Here is a 17,568-nt window from a genome sequence, read left to right as displayed (position 1 = left end):
AGTTAGTATGGATCCTGCAGTCTAATGGACATCATTGATATTTTTTAGATGGCCCACAATAACGTGCCATTTACAGCAGAGCACAGCAAAAGTGCCATTTTCTCAAATTTGGGGCAATTTCTCTCTTCGTATTGTGTTTGTTGCTTGACAAAGCAATTTTATCAAATTATTTATGTTTAAGACTACCAATATCAGATAATAAAATGAGTGAAGTAAGTTGAAAGGCCTATAAACTTTAAATCTGCCCCAAGCTGTGCTTCTTGATCTAACAAACAGCAAAAATAAAACAATGGCCAACAATGGGGGGCACACATTAGAGTGCAAAAGTGCAATTTCTCTAAATTACCCAAACAATGTTTCTGTACCCATGAAATCAGGCGTAAGGTAAAAAAGAAAAAGAAACTTGTCTTATACAACTTGTCTCGCCTTGCATCGTGAAACTTTAGTGGCGCTCAGTTAGACAATCGTGCTTTTTTTTTTCTACCAAAAATATTTTGGTAATGCACTTCACTAGATGTAGTTAGCCACAACTTTTAAAATGTGAATTAGAGGAAGCCGACTTGGTGCATCTGGCTTGATACAACCCTTTTGCATTCATATTTAACAAAAACTAACCGGGAATAGTCTATATGGGAATAACAAGCGGGTTCCTAACGTTTAGAGCTATGGCTGCTGACTTTTTCGAAGAAGGTCTTTTGCCCATTTGATATTGCTGCTTGATGAGTGGTCTTTGTTAACAGTCGTTGTGCTATTATCTGGATTTTGTCACGGCATGATTACGCGCTGCGTAGGGCTCGACCGTAGTGGTGGTCGAAATTGTTGACACCCTGCGACGTTTCACTTGATCTCGTTGGACGCCATCTGCTCTGATAATCACACCGCATCTTCTTAAGCGCACTTGCCCTCAGAAGTATCAAAGTTTAGAAGCAAGGAGCTCGTCTTTTGTGGTCTTGGTGTCCGGCACAGGCACGCCGGTCGAGAACTTTTTTGAGGGGAGGTGGCGTGTGTTCGACGCAGTCACAGCATCGTTATAGCGCCGCCAATTGCGCAAACGTTGCCGCGCAGGGCGCCGTGGGGTCACCACGTACACCGCACGGGTCAGGCGCGAGCGTGCTGACCAGCGGAGGCCAGTTTCAGGACCCAAGTTTGGCCGATTTTGGAACCAAGCAAATGTGTGGGCGCCGGCCAGAACCTTCGGTCGGTATCGAATTAACTAAACAATTGAATTAAGCGGAGTCGAATTAACGCACGTCTACTGCACTTAGATTATTCCTGCTGCCAGCACAAGCTGAAAAATCTCCCCCAAGTCTTGTTTTTTTCCGGATTGCCCAATTTGTTTGTTGTTGTGAGAAAAATTGTGTCTAGGAAACGGTTGCTGCCCTCTGTTCTTTTTTTTTTCAGTCGCCGAATTTTTATTTCGAAAGGAATGAAAAACCCTGAAAAGCCATGGAATTTCGAAAAAGGCATTTGCTAGACACCCTGTCATGGGAGTACTCTTTGTCTTTACAAACTAAAGCACAAGAACACACACGAGTTTGCCAGGACGCGGCTCCGCGTTTTTGTAAACCTCTATACAGGGTGTTTCAGCGAACACTTTCAAAAATGTTGAAAAGTTGCCTGTGTCAGATATCACAATTCTAGTTCATGAGGTAGTCTACTCTAAGCGGCGGACTATACTTGCACAAAAAATTGAGATGCAAAATCGACTAATCAATAAAAATTCACTAATTAAGTTTTTAACTAATTACATTATGGCCCAAGAACGGGCCATAGAACGGATATTTGTCCAGTGAAGCACAATACGAACAACAGTTCTACTGACTGTCGCATGGGTGTGGTTTATAAAGTTCCCTTTAACTGTGGCCAGTTCCACGTAGGGCAAACGGGGTGGTGAATCAATCAGAGGCTAATGGAACTTAAAAGGTCGTTAACCGGTGGATTGCCTTCTAATTTTTCCCTACATTGCCAAGATTGTAACTGCACGCCTAAGTTAGATAACTGCGTGATATTGTACAGTGTTAGATACGGGACCTTTTCCTGAGCCTCCTTCGATTTCACCAGACCACATCGAATCGCGCCACAGCTAATTAAGGAGCGCAGAAGCAAGTATACCACATTCCCGAGGCGCGGCACGTGCAAGCAAGTTGGCGTCCCCCACCTCGTGCGCCGCTGGTGGAGCTATTCACTGCTTGACTCTTCCCGAAAGTGTAGCGGGTGCCTGACACGGTTCCAGGTAACGCAGGTCCCGAGCAAAGCTGCTTTGCAGCACTGAAACGTCGTCCCCTTCCGCCTATTGTGACGGCGCTTGCAAGCCAGCAAGGCAATACCGCATAGAGAAGTAAGCCCTCGGAAAATTGGGGCCCAAGGAGCGACCCTATGCGCCGGGTCTGACACAATCTCAGGGGCGCCTACCATTGGCCAAAAATGACGCCAACTGAGCGGGCTCGCCGATTGGCCGAACGTGACGTGACTTCGAGACACCGAAAGGATTAAAAGCCAGAGACCGGGAGCAGCAAGGGAGCATTCCTTGATTCATCTCTTTCGAGCTTCTTGCCACGGGCCGCAGCGTCCGAGTTGCTGCCGGCCCGTAATGACTCTATGACTGTTAATTTCTTGGTCCTCTCACTGTAAATAATGTAAATAAACCTCCAGTTTTCATCTCAAAGTCCTCCTCAACTTTGGCCAACTCCCGCACTCAACGGCAAGGTCCAAAAATCTGGGGGACGGCAATTGGTATTGTCCTATAGATCCAACAACAGGCACAAGAATGAAGATACGCGTCTTATGGTAGAGGCATGGCATATCTACAATGGTGGAAGTGCGTGCGTGAGTCAGCCTTCGTTTAGTTTACATAAGGAAGAGATTAAGTGCCTTAACAGTTATCTCTCTCGTAGACCGGCACATGTACCCGATTGACACGTGGTGATACCATTCAAGAGCTTGCGCAGATGAGTTTTGTGTCATCTTTCTTTTTTTCGCCTCGGTGCTCCCTTCAGTTGATAGTCGGCGTTCGTGTTGTCCACTTCTCTTCTCTTGTGTCCTGTTTGCACGCCTCACCTCTTCTTGCATAATGAACATTAGGCCCATATTGCAATTTAAAAATTATAGCCGTGGAATTCGCAAGGCGGATCCACTTGGAACGAATTCTCAAGACGACGCCAGTTTCAAGGTATAAATTCCCGAACTGTGCGGAGAAATGCATTGGCGTTCCAGTTGTGTGCTTCAGTGCATGAAACGATGTTTTGTTAACAAATTAACTGGAAAGCCAATGCATTTCTCCGCAAAGTTATATCTCGAAGCTGGTGTCGTCCTGAGAATTCATTCCAAGTGGATCCGCCTTGCGAACTCCACGGCTAAAATTTTTAAAGTGCAATATGGGCCATAATGTAATTAGTTAAAAACTTAATTAGTGATTTGTTATTGATTTGTCGATTTTGCATCTCAATTTATTGTGCAAGTATTGTCCGCCGCTTCGAGTAGACCAGCTCATCAACTAGAATTGTGATAACTGCCATAGTCAACTTTTAAAGATTTTTGAAAGTGTTCGTTGAAACACCCTTTATATAACAGCGTACAGTTCCTGCGTAGCTACTGCATTAGCCATCCATATTTAATGTATATATAACTACTGGCGTAAAGCGTTGGCAGAGTCGTAGTCGTTAACGCGCAGTTTTTTTTAAATTTTATTTTACGTCGACCAGAACACCCGCATAAAAGGCAAAAAATGCTTCTAACGCATTCTGTTAGAGAAGGCGTCACATCAGGATGTCGCAGCACCAGCATTGCCAAGTCTTCGGCAACGCCATATTCCATGAAATTCTGATACGTATACACGCAGACAAGCTGGAACTAACTCTCTCTACAACGTAGTTGAGTTAGCACATCTTGACCACCTGTGGGTTCCGTCTGCACTTCCAAGCTCGCGCACTTTTCCTTACGCCGCCGCTCCGACAAACCTATCGATTTGAGTGGTGCAGGGTTTACGTGTATACGTGCGAGTTTTGTTTTGCGTGATTCGCGCTCCCTGCACGTGGACGCTGCTTGCGCTGTGCGAGGGCTGCTTTGCGTGCGGCACACCTCGGCGATCGTGCCACTCCGATTTCCCGCGAAAAGAGCGAGCGGCCGAAAGCACGCATTGTCCGACCATTATTGTTGCGGCCACCGAGTCGGCGCTCGATAAGGAAGCCATTGACCACACGGCAGTGGCATGTGCCGTGCCTCAGCACCGGCGTCGTGCCGCCCGCGACACGCTAAGCCTAACGCGGCCGGCCAAGTGCTGCAACAGCGCGGTTCCTTTATAGCGACTGTGGTTTATTGCTGTGCTCGTGTCACGAAAAGCCCATACATTTCCGATGCCATGATTGCCTTTAGGCATTACGAGGCTTTCAGTCTGTCGGGCGACTGGTCAGTTAAGCAAATACATTAAGCGGGCGTTGACACGGGCCTTTCAGGAGTTGAAACGAAAAGGGACATAGTCGAGGAAGGGGGAAGGCTCATGTGTTGTTTTTCTTTTCTCCTCTCCACGCCATTAATGCGTCGGCCCTTCTGTGTTGCGTAAACACGGTCCTGCACCGAACGTCCCCGTTCGAAGTTTTTTTTTTCTTTTTTGTCGCGAGGCAATGTCGCTAAGTGATGATGATGACTTCTCCGGATATTGGCATTGTAGAGCAGGGTGAAATTAGTGTCGAACAACGAAAGTTTAAAAATATCCTGTGGCAGCTGGTGCATTTGTATTAGTTGTGCTGCATTACTGGAGCGGTGGACATTACTTGCACGGGAAATCTGAATGCATAATTGGCTAACGAAAACAATTTCACTATAATTACACTTTTAATTAATCAAGTCATGGCGGGTGTTGCAATGTTCTAATTATAAGCCAGTGAGATGTCAAGGCTACCACGTCACTAGACTTGATTCAGTTTTCACACTCCTGTGACTGCCTCGTGGCGCTACTGTCCGTCTTGGCGGCCCGTGTGCGGTGCGTGAGCGTTTGGCGACACTCGTGTGCGTTTTCAATGCCGTGTGCATTTTGACAAGTTTACACCCTGTATAATCCAATTTTATATCGTGACGCGAACGCATATTTATATGCTCCGTTCCTGCAGCGAGAACCAGCCTTGAATGTGCAAGTCTGCTCGCGTAGGTTTTAACATTGCACTTGTGAATGTGGTGCTCTGATGAAGGAAATAGTGCTAGCTTCATTTTATTTTTCATCCCGAAACGGAGGCCTGAGGGTGTGTATATGCAGGGCGTCCCAGCTAACTTTAGCGAGAGTTCTAACAAATTGAGCTGCGGCGGCGCCGTTGGTTAGACCATCGCACGCGTAGTGTGAAGACGTGGGATCGTTCGCCACTTGCGGCAAGTTGTTTTTTTCATCCACTTTCACTGCCATTAATTTATCATTTCTTTAATCCAATTAGTAGGTGCAAGTACTTTCCCCTATGTTGTCCTTGGCGTCTTTGTTGGCTTCTCATGATATGATCAATAAAAATCGGGCCCCCTGCTCAGCCCCCTGTCTTATCGTTCATCCTTAGGCATATGTGATTTATCTAAGTGGTTGGGCACCATGTTTACCCACCGTATTACCTTTGACGGCTGGCACATTCTGACGGCAGCAGAATGCAAAATACTCTTGTTCACATTAAAGATCACCAGGTGGTTAAAATTATTCTACAGTCCCCTTCTACAGCATGTCTCATAATGAGATTGTTGTTTGGCATAAAAAAGCTACAGAATTTCATTCTAATTCTCCTTATTTACTGCTACTTTGAACCATAATGTTGTGCACTACATAACACAAAATACTTCGACAACGCAATGTGATTGACTGGTGAAAAATTGTGATGTCACGCCATGACACATTTCCAGTAGACCTTATCAGGCCTTTGAAATGTGTATGTATCTACAAGCCAAATAATAATAATGATTCTTAAGATGGGACCTCTCGAGATAAAGAAAGTTTTTAATCTGCAGAAAATTTCTAGGAGGCATCTCAGTTTCTAGTGTTTCTGATAACTTCAACTCAAATTTAAAGTGTTGTCAACTTCATTTTATGTTTTCTCTGCTGCGGTTGCTTGGTCATTGTTGCGTTTTGCTGCTGGCTATAACGTAACAGGTATGACTCAAGGTCACCAGTAATACCAATTTAAACAACAAGCAAAACAACAAAGACACCTGGTAAACAACAAATCAACTGGTAAAAATTATTTTGAAGACTTCACTCTATTGCACGGCTCACAACCCAAGCGTCTGCATTCAAGAGTACCATCAGTTATTGTTTTAAGATGAGCATGTTGCATTCATACATAAATAACACATAATGCACATCAGCTTGCAGAAGTTCCTTTTTTTTTTCTTTTTGCCCCGAACCATCTCAACTCCGCCGCCACTGCTGGCACGAGAATGCTGCGCAAGATGCGTGGTGTTTATTTCCTTGCTGTGTCTCCACCTTGAACCACCACGTGATCCCTGTAGAAGAAGGAAAAAGAAGTGGTGCGCACTTAAAGAGAAGGAACAAACAAACATAAAACTGACTGCTGATTTACTTGGTAGCTCACCCCCTGTGTGTAGCAAAAAGATGATACAGAATACAAGCACTGGCAACTTTCTGGCACAGTAATGAAATCATTTATGAACTAACATTTTCAGAGATAAGCAAGCCTTCCTTGAAGTGTATGAAATTATTCGGCTCTTTTTTGCAAAAAAGTATACTCTGTGTAACCAATGACATCAAAATTTTGTATGTCAGCTAGGCATGAAACTGGTAATTTAGAAAGCATAGGAGCACAGCCTTGGGTTAGTGGCTCATTTCAATATAGCCTTGTTAAAATGTTTGCCAATAGAGCACCCTTTATCAGAGATATGTGCTTACGTGCTCACATACCCGTAGAGAACAGTTGCAGCAAACCAACGCGAAAATAAGTGAACGTCAAGAAAGAAACTCGCCTATGAAGTAGAGTGCAAACAATCACTTACTGTTTTTGCTTTCAGACAACATTGCTTCTCGCTTTTCGTGGTCACCATTGCTCAATATCCGCATCGACTTCCCACTCTCGCGCCAAAAAAGAGTATACAGAGCCAAACCAAAGAAGCAGAATAGTGAACACGAGCAAACGGACTCACGAGAAACTATGCGTGCGTGCAAAAAGAGAAGAAAAACGGCCCAAAAGTATGGAAGCAAACAGTCACCTTTGCGGAATACGAAAGTTTGCACGATACTTCTTGCGACAAAAAACCGTGCAATTTGTTTCTCAGCCTGGCTCGGCTTAGATTGGCTTCGACGGCAAAAATTATGGCGAAGACATCATCTTTAGCAAAGTCTGGGTGTAAAAATATAAGCATTTCTGTTAGTAGCAAATTTTTAACTACAGTTCCAGTAGTGCACTTTATCCAGCTCTTTCCCCACGCAGCTATGCGCTGGACACGAGGTATCTGGATGTACTCTCTTAAACAAATGTACACCCTTTGGGTCGTATTCTGCCACACAACAGTAATCGTCATCTGTCTTGCTTGCGCTTCCTTTCTTGGAAACGTTGCGTTCGATACTGTCCTGTCGAGGATGCTCTGTCATGCTGATAGCGCGCATGCCGTCCGTGACTTGTAAGTACCGGGCTCGCAGCATTGAAGGGATGTAATGCAGTCAAGACAGATGACGATTATTGTTGTGCAGCAAGATGCGACCCAAAGGGTGTAATTTCGCTTAAGAGTGTACACTCTTAAAAAAGTTTGCACCCTCTAGGGCTTATCCTCACTCTTAAAAAATTACACCCTTTGGGGCTTATCTTGTCCCACAACGATAATCGTCATCTGACTTGCCCGCGTTTCCTTTCTTTGACGCTGCGAGCCCGGTACTTCCCAGTAACGAACGGCATGCACACTAAAAAAAGTTTGCACCCTTTGGGGTGTATCTCTGCCAGACAACAATAATCGTCATCTGCCTTGCTTGCGTTTCCTTTCTTGAAGAGGCCGCGCGCGCTACTTTCCTGTCGGGAATGCTATGTCATGCTGATAACGCGCATGCCGTTCGTTACTGGAAAGTACCGTGCTCGCAGCCTTAAAGAAAGGAAATGCGGACAACACAGATGACGATTATCATTGTGTGGCAAGATACGACTTTTCTTACACTCTTGCACTCCTGGAAAAAATTTACACCCTTTAGGGCGTATCTTGTCCCACAACAATAATCGTCATCTGTGCTGCCCGCGTTTCCTTTCTTTACGCTGCGAGCCCGGTACTTTCCAGTCACGAACGGCATGCGCCTTATCAGTGTGACGCAGCATTCTCGACAGGAAAGTAGCGAGCGCCGAGTTTTCAAGAAATGAAACGCAAACAAGACAGATGACGATTATTGTTGTGGGACAAATATACACCCCAAAGGGTGCAACCGTTTTAACAGCACACTGATAACGCGCATGCCGTTCGTGACTGGGAAGTACCGGGCTCGCAGCGTTAAAGAAAGGAAACGCGGGCAAGACAGATGACGATTATTGTTGTGGGACAAGATATGCCCCAAAGGGTGTAAAATTTTCTAAGAGTGAAGAGTGCACTCTAAAAAAGTTTGCACCCTTTGGAGTGTATCTCTGCCACACAACAATAATCGTCGTCTGCCTTGATGCGTTTCCTTTCTTGAAAACGCCGTGCCCGCTATTTTCCTGTCGGCAATGCTATGTCATGCTGATAACGCGCATGCCGTACGTTACTGGAAACTACCGGGCTCGCAGCGTTAAAGAAAGGAAACGCATCTAGGCAGATGACGATTATCGTTGTGTGGCAGATATACGCACCAAAGGGTGCAAGCTTTTTTTAGAGTGTGTGTTGTGGTGCAGATATACACCCCTAAGGATGTACACTTCTTGTCATCTGCCTGGTTTGCGCTTCCTCTCTTGCAAAATCTGCGCTCGCTAACTTTCGTGTCGACAATGATATGTCATCCTGATAACGCGCATGCCGTCCGTGAGTTGGAAGTATACCGGGCTTGCAGAGATAAAGAAAGGAAATGCGGGCAAGACAGATGCCGATTATGGTTGTGGGTCTGGATACGCCCCGAAGGGTGCACATTTTTAAAATACTGTTTATGAACACCTTTAACACAACCCATAATTCGGCGTTCGACGCAGATCTCTTTCTTGCACACAGTGGCGTAGCTAGGTCGTCTGGCACCCGGGGCCCTTTGCTCTTCTGTCACCCCCTCCCCCCCCCCCCCGGGTGTAGTCGATGAAGGCGAGGATATCGAAAATTTTCGGGTGTCTTCAGACGTATATCACCCTCCCCCCCCCCCCCCCCCTGTTGCTACGCCACTGCTTGCACATCTACGCCCCTTGAGCACCCCTTGAGCGTAAGGCGCGGACCCGGCCGTGTTTTCCTTCCACGTCCCTCAACGGCCCACGCATGTAGATGGCTGTCGCAGCTTTGTTGCTGCCAATGTTGAACGTTACCGAACGGCCATATTTACGACGTCGTAGCTATTGTTCCCATTGTCTCTTAAAGAAGGCTAATCATTACGCGTTTCAAGAGAAACCACTATTCCTCCGTCCGCGTTTTCATTCACCTCTCGCCTTCCAACTCCGCTCAGGCCCATCTTGCTTTCCGCCGAGAGCGTACTGGTCTTTTTAAAAAACGTCAACGCCGGGTAAATGTTTGGATGTCTGGCCTGACGCCCTACGAGCGACCGCAGCCAAAGGAAAAGGCGGCATCACCGGAACCACGCGCCTTTCGCGGCTGTTCTTCGCTCTGCCCGCCAAAGAGCCTCGGCGGCCGTGGCACGAGGGCACGAGCTGAAAAGAGCCATTCATGGCCAAGGTGTCCGCGCAGACGAGGGACTGCCGCTTGCGTGCCAGGCGTGCACCATGTCGCGAAGCGAGCGAGAAAAAAAAAAGAAAGAAAATGAAAAGCGGGGGGGAGATTAGCCGAAGCTTCCTTTCTCTCCTAGCCTCGCGCTCTCGTTGCTTCTGGAGGTGAAAGAGAGCGAGTGCGTGACGAGACCTCTGCAGGGAGCCACAGTCAGCCGTGCGTGAAAAAGAACGCCGCAATCTTTGCACTCGATCCTGGAGGGGGGTACTACGTTGCTCCGGGCGTCCGCTTTTGTTTTCGTGTGCATTCTTTCTACCTAAATACTTCATTGCTCACTCTGTACGGCCTAGCTGTCTTAGCGAAGCTTCGATTTCTCTCGCGCACGACGCGCTTCGACGATGCATGGTGCGCAACCGTGGCGCGCACCCCCGAAGGGATTTAAGGAAACGTATGCTGTGGCGAGTTGAAAAATGAACCAGAGTTTGCTCGCGAATCTCTTCGAATCGCTCATATGCTAAGTCTGATTGTTTTTAGTTTTCTGCAGTCTCAAGCTTTCTCTCTTTTCATAGTCATTATTACACTTCGGTTTCCTATCAGGAAGGAAAATTGTAGAAACCCCAGCAGTGAATTTTTTCACACCCCTCAACGACTTTTAGGTAATATCTTCCACGTGATATTGAGATGGATCAAATAAGAACAGGTATATTATGTCGCCAACAATGTTTCTCGTGAGAATATGTACATTATTCCCCTTCCTTTTTTCATTGCAGTGTTCCTCACATGCATAATGTGCCTTAATTGTTGCATATAATACAATTGTATGAATACTTTAGCTAGGGAAGAAAACAAAGATGGACTCTTTATTTATTTTTGCTAAACCTCTTGAATGTGTTGTTTGATGTACAATAGTCAAATTCTATTTTCATTGCAGGTACCAGTACTTTCTTCAAGTGAAGCAAGACATCTACCATGGCCGCCTGCCCATCAGTTTCGACCTGGCTGCTGAACTTTTTGCTCTAGCTATACAGTGTGAGACATTTACTCCTGTTTATGTGGCCCGTGATTATTTACTACCAATTACAATTTAAGCTCACAGCGCAGTTCGAGACAAGTTTCTGTAGTGCAGCTATCGCCTACTTGAATGATCTTGGCATGTCAATAGTTGTGCTTTGACAAGTCACATACGTGGCAAATGATTTTCTGGAAAAGAAAAAGAACTGAAATGAACTTTAAGCTGGCTGTGTGGTATAACACTGAACATACTTCTTTCAGCTCCCACTCATCTTCACAGACACCATAGTTGCAAACACCAGAGTATCAGTTTAAGTACAGCAGATTTCAACAGTTACTCTAAATATGTTTTTCTGAAATGACAAGAACTGGTAAAAGTAATATGCAAGTAAATGTATTTAACTGTAGGGCAAGAAATTGGGGAATACAGAAATCATGTGCATGAAGCAGCACTACCCGTGTAGTTGTCTTCTACCTTTGTGCCATTAACACAAGTTAGGTAGTTTGAAAAGAAAAAATGAAAACAACAAAAAAGTGTCCAATCTTTACCCATTTTTTAATTCCTGCAAGCTATTGCATATGGTATCTGTATTCAAAAATACATATTACATGCATGGCTTATCTCTTATATTCACCTGAAATATTAATGGCACCCTGAACCACTTTTTATCGAAGTCAGAAAATCCACTTGAAGTCTAGTTAGACTTTTCAGAAATACTTTGCTGCAAAAAGTGCTTTCATCTGTTCATCAGAAGCAGAGTTATTGGCGATCAAACAGGCCCTTTGCGGTGCTTCCGTTCCTTCTTCAATGAGTTGCACTGCGAAAGCTATGGCTGAGCGGGGTGTGTTTACGATGCTCTACCTACTGAATGTCATCGTGGCGTGTAGTTCAAATTTGATTTTGGATGTTCACATAGATGCCGCAATTTAAAATTTTTGTGCCTACAACGTGCTAAACGCGGTTGTCCTCACCGAGCAACAGCGCACTCAGCCAGTGGACTCGTCGCGGCACCGCACAGTGGCTGCGATATCTACTCTACGTAGCATACTGCAGCTTCATGCAACTACAGTGCATATGTGCGGTGTTTGCTTTGTGCGTGACAGGGCTTGACTTCGCACTCACGCTCATATGCTCCTGTCTGGCTGTGCTACATGGTGCAGAGCGGCTTTGTCCTGCATCAGCTCGAACGACGGGTAGTAGCCACATCCAACTTGCTCATTTTGAACCTCTGTCACTAGCTCAATACGAAGCGAAATCTGCCAAGGCATCTAAGCAGGAGCAGCCAAGGGTGAGCACATGCTGGCAAGCATGCGTGTGCTCTTACCTTAAGTTTCGTGTGGTTTGAGGCTAGTTGAATGTTCAAAACTAGTCGAAATTAGCGAGACCCAACGGCTACAGCACCAGCAAGTAGGATGGCCAAAGTTTAATTCCTATGCAGGCAGCTGCGGCCGAATGTAAGCAGATGACAGTTGGCTTCTTCCAGAAGTATGTAATTATTGTTGAAATTCGAAAGCACATTACTATCGCTTACTTCAGCGTGTTTATTAAACTGCGTCAATACATATATGCAGTAACAGTAGGAAGAAGCACGCTGATCCGAACACCTTTCTTGGTTGGTGTCAGCTGTTGGCCAATAGCAGCCGAGTATGGGAATCTGCTATATTACAAAATAAAGTGTCCAGGAAAGACTGAGGAGCCGGCTTCTGTTGAAGAGTGCGTATGAGAGAAATGTGACCTCGCGCTCTGCTTGCGAGCTCTATACACTGCGCACGACTGCAAAATTTGGTTGAGATGTTCACGGCAGTGTATGCTATTCATGGACTATGTTTTTTCACGAAGCCCAAGGTGTGGCTCAGGGCCCCTTTAATGAAAGAACTTGCTGCAGGTGGAAGTTGAACCTGCATGTTCTGCATTAAGGCAGTCTCACATGCTGCGATTTGAGAAGAAAGAATTGTCACAGTCACACATGCCACGTGGTGACTTTTGAACAGCTCTTCTCTTTCCTTCAGCTCATGTGTAGAGAGGGAGAGAGACAGAAGGGAAGGAGGCAGGGAGGTTAGCCAGTGTAAGTGCTGGCTGGCTACCTTCTGCCGGGGAAAGGGCTAAAGGGAATAAAAGGCAAAAGAAGAAAAAAAAAAGAAAGTGAGAGAAATTCCCACAATAATGTTATGCTATGCGCTACAACTTTCAAAGTCTGTTGCACAGTTCATAAGCCCTTAAGAACTTGAGCAAAGCTCTTAAGGCCTTAAGTGCCAAAACACGTCTGGACCAGTGTCCTAGAACTTCTTCCTTGGTGAAGGGGTGATTGTCAAGTTTTTCAAGCGTAGTTGTGAACACTTTTCTTGCTACAGTGTAGCGGGGACAATAACAGAGAAGGTGCTCATCATCTCCTCGCAGCCACAGTTGTTGCAAGCAGGTCTTTCAGCAATTCCAATGCGGAAAGAATAGGCATTCATGAATGCCATGCCGACCCACAGGTGGCACAGAAGTGTTGCTTCAGCTTGTGGTAACCCTTGTGGAAGATAAGTTGCCAACAGGGATCCAGTCTGTAGAGACGTGCATTGGTGAATGCACTGGTGTTCCACAGAGTCTGCATAAGCTTGCATGCAAGGGGGCAAAGCTTTGTGACTGCATCTGTTCTCGACAGTGGTATTGATATAATATGGGCACCATCGTGGACTGATCGGGCAGCATGATCCTCACTGTAATTTCCTGAAGTTCCGTAGGGACCCAGTATCCACCGGTAAATGATGTTGTGCCCTTAGTTGATTGTGTGATGGTGAAGTAGCTGGATGTCTACGACTAATTGCAAGTTAGGTCCATGGTTGAGAGGTGACGGCAGACACTGGACAGCTGCCTTCGAGTCACAAAAGATGGACCATGACTGTGATGATTTGTGACCAATAAACTCCAGAGCAGCACAGATAGCTGCGAGTTTTACAGCCTTCGATGATGAATGTGAGATGTCTTGAATTGAATGGTAACAGATTTCGCAGGAATTACCACTGTGGAACGTTACAGCGCGGGAACCAATGGAGACAAAAGAGGCACACAGTGTACACAGACAGAGCACTGACTTTCAACAAAAATGTTTATTTCGCCGATGCACAGCCAGTTTTAAAGCAAACGCTTGTCAAAAAAACAAGAAGATCACACATGCACCCAGAACCTGTTCATAGCGCTATCGCACCCTGGTATTTGAATCAGGGTAGGGCAGCTCTTTTTCACACAAGGTTATCGAGGGACAACTGACACTGTTATTTCCCGCACGTGAAATTGCGGCAGCCTTGATAATTTCTCTAGTAAGGCTTGATTTGCTCCTAGATACAATCTTGCATTTGTTGAAGACAGGTTTGCACCCGCAGTCGTGGCAGTGCGTGCCTAGATCACCTTGAATAGCATTAACATTGATATGGTATTCCCTAAGTCGATCGTTAGTGCATTGGCAGGTTTGCCCAATGTAGACTTTACCACACGAGATAAGTAGCTCATATACATGTGCTTTGTCTGTGTACTTTGTGTGCCTCCTTTGTCTCTGTCGGTTCCCACGCTGTAGCCTTCTACTATGTTCAACCAAGAAGCCCAACTAGTTACTTTGCTCAGTTACCACTGTTCCAGCTGAACTTCTTGGAGAGAGAGAGAGAGAAACAACTTTATGGAGCCGAGCTCGACATCTTCTTAGACGCCGTTGATGGAAGTGGTTCCCTCTTCACGGGACCCATATGCTTCCCTAGCCGCCTGGCCCCTGGAGATCAGGACGAGCTGGTCTTCCAGGGCGGTGCTGGTTAGCAAGGTCTCCCATCGCTCGGTAAGGGTGGATGAGGGATGGGGTAGGGTAGCGGGGCAGTTAAGAGGTGGGGGGATCGCCTTGATGAAATCGCATACTCCAATGACGTGTTGGAGCGTGCCTAACTGCGTTTTGCAGAAGTTACAATCCTCCTCGTACCTTTCCGGGTACTTCTTGTTTTGAAGGTAAGGGTGCGGGAAGGATCCTGCCTGTATTTGCCTTTAGATCGCTTGCTGTTCTCTGTCAAGCGATTTGTGAGGATCGGGGTAACGGCGCCTCTCCGTCTTATAATAGTTCGTAATGTCTCTGTAACTAAGTATGGACTGTGGCTCACCTTCCTCAACCCGGTGTTCCATCTCTCGGGCGAACTGGTGGGCAAGTTCATTGCCCACCAGTTGCCCGGTGTCCATATTAACTCAACTTTCCTTTCAGGTACGTCGCGTTTACTTTTAAGAATATCTACAGCCGCAAGGGACACCCACCCGTTTCTGTAGTTGTTATACGCCTTTTGCGAGTCGGTGACAATTCTTCCCACCTTGGGCTACGCGAGTGCTAGCGCTATCGCGGCCTCTTCTGCCACCTCCGGAAAAGACGTCTTGATGGAGGCGCAGGTTACGAGCACATCCCGCGTCGTAACTGCCAGCGTTGCTTTCGATGAAAACTTGGGTAACGAAGCGTCTGTGAAGAGTGTGACTCCCTCTTCCTCTTCTACTATTTGACCCAAAGTCTCCGTCAAGGCCACTATACGAGCCGCTCTGCGGCCGTCTTTACAACCCGACCTTATGTATCTAGGCAGTGGCTTACTGTGGATTTTATGCACCCACAACCTGGGTAACGGCTCTGTTTCCTTGCGCTCAGCCTCTTGCCAGCCCAACTTGGCAAGAACACGACGTCCCGCCGACGTCTGACTGAGTCGACCTCTTTGATTAGACAGATGAGCTTCTATTAACTCTTCGACGAAGTTGTGCTTGGCCATGCCGAGAAGCTTGTCGGTCGAAGAATGCTTCGGAATGTCCAGCGCCATCTTGGTTGCCTTTCGTATAATGACGTTCAACTGGTCCCTGTCTTTCTTCAGTAACTTGAGGTACGGCGCCGCATAAACGATGCGCGACGTCAAGAAGGCCTGGACGTGCGTCAGTATATCGTCCTCCTTCAATCCCCTTTGTCTGTTTGTGACTCTTCTTGGAGGAGACAGAACTATCCGTATAAACATGGACGCGTTCTCCAGGCTTCTCATGCAGGAGTGAAAGCACAGTTTGTTTGAGGGTGAAAGATAATGTCTCCATTTTCTTTTTGATGCTTGGAGTGGATGCAGGTATCATAGTGGTAGGTACCATATGGTCGTTCTGCAGGCGTGAACTTTGACAGTTCCTCCCACTTTTTAGAGGAGCCATATGGCATGCATAAAAGCATATTAAGAGATGTTACATATTAAAGGAGAAATGTATGTCTCATATTTTAATTACATTCTGGGGTTTTATGTGCCAAAATCATGTGTCATACTGAAATCCCATCTGCTACGTAAAATGCTGGTCGTATCCTATTTATTCAACAGCCGAGCTTGGTGACTATGATCCCCGAAGGCATCAACCTGGTTATTCCTCAGAGCTGCGTTTTCTGGTGAACCAGACACCGGAATTAGAAGAAAAGGTTGCAGAATTGCACAAAGGGCTGAGGTAAATATCCAAAATTTTTAAGAAAATGTGATACCTAGATAGAAGTTGAGCAGTTTCTTTTTTCCATCTCAAGTATTATTTTTGTTCTGGGCAGCATCCTTAATGCACTTACACAATGTGGATGAAGGAGATATTCTGTTGCACATACTGCGAAATGCCACCTTTGTGAAAAATTTTTGGGGTGATCAAGCCAGCAGTTTAGACGGAGTAGTCATGCATACCTGGTGTTCTTGTTTGTGCGATATTTGTTATGTGTGGGCACATATATTGCACTAGCACATTGCCACACATCAGTGCTGCCCAGAAAGTGGCACTAGTGGCTTGTAGTTGAGGTCGTGGCGTGCACCGTTCACTTTCTGCACACATTATGCAACAAGAGTCCCAGGGTCACTCTAGACTCCTGGAATCGTCTCTTGTAAAACAGGGTAATCATTGAAATGAGAAGAAAGAACTGAAACTAAGATAGACTTCTGGAGTGCCAAATAATGGGCTTCATGTGCAAGGAAGAAAATGAAGGTGGAGGTTGGAAAATGAAGTTAAATAATAAAATTGTGGACAGCCTCAACTGCTTCTTATGTTTTTTTGAACACACAAGAGCACTCAAGCTGCTAACAAGTATGCTTAGGTAAAGTTAGGTGAAAATAAAGTTAATGAAATCTTAATGTTAAGGGGAATCTACACTGATTTCGAAATATGATCGCATTGGTGTATAGCTAGCTGTTCAATGATTAGGCATGCTCCACTTTGATTAAAAGATGTCCAATGTAATTCTTTAAATGGTGCTTTTTCTGTCCTATTTGCATCCAGGAAAGAAGTCTGATATCAATGACTAAAAATTTTTCTACTTCACAGTTAAAACAGGCTTTTTATATAGAGAGCCGCTTGCTATCACATTTGGCAGCAAACTTACTTTAAATTATGCAATAGCATAGTATTTTCATTGTGTCGCACAATCACTTTTCTATTTTGGGTCTTGCTCTTTTACAAAATTGCTGCTTAACGTCAGTGCACAAAGTAATTTTTTAACATAATTACAAAACATGTTTATTTATGCCAGAGGCCAAGTGCCAGCAGTTGCTGAAATGAATTTCCTTGACAAGGTCAAGTGGCTGGACATGTATGGTGTAGACCTGCATCCTGTTATTGTGAGTCACACTTCTCTTGGTGCAACTTCCTTCTGGGATTCCCCACATCATATGAAACATCATTTATACTGCATGTTCAAGTGTAAATTATTTGAAGTAATGAAATATGTATTGAAAACAAGTACCTTTTAAATCAATAGGTTAATTTATGCCTCCTGT

The 17,568-nt window shown here is 45.5% G+C and overlaps 1 protein-coding gene across 5 annotated transcripts in view; it reads left to right on the top strand.

Moving 5' to 3' along the window:
* The window catches only part of LOC135907240 (band 4.1-like protein 4), a 196,252-nt gene that overhangs the window by 143,384 nt on the left and 35,300 nt on the right, over nt 1–17,568 (top strand). For all 5 annotated transcript variants that reach the window (XM_065438918.2, XM_065438920.2, XM_065438919.2 and 2 more), the window contains 3 exons: nt 10,721–10,818; nt 16,144–16,264; nt 17,322–17,409. In XM_065438918.2, coding sequence (XP_065294990.1) covers nt 10,721–10,818; nt 16,144–16,264; nt 17,322–17,409 — 307 coding nt within the window. The remainder of the gene's footprint in view (nt 1–10,720; nt 10,819–16,143; nt 16,265–17,321; nt 17,410–17,568) is intronic.

Source organism: Dermacentor albipictus, chromosome 1, assembly GCF_038994185.2.
Source record: "Dermacentor albipictus isolate Rhodes 1998 colony chromosome 1, USDA_Dalb.pri_finalv2, whole genome shotgun sequence".
In the NCBI taxonomy this organism is placed as follows: domain Eukaryota; kingdom Metazoa; phylum Arthropoda; class Arachnida; order Ixodida; family Ixodidae; genus Dermacentor; species Dermacentor albipictus.
The sequence above is the reverse complement of the archived record's forward strand: the minus strand, read 5'-3'. Positions and strand labels throughout refer to the sequence as shown.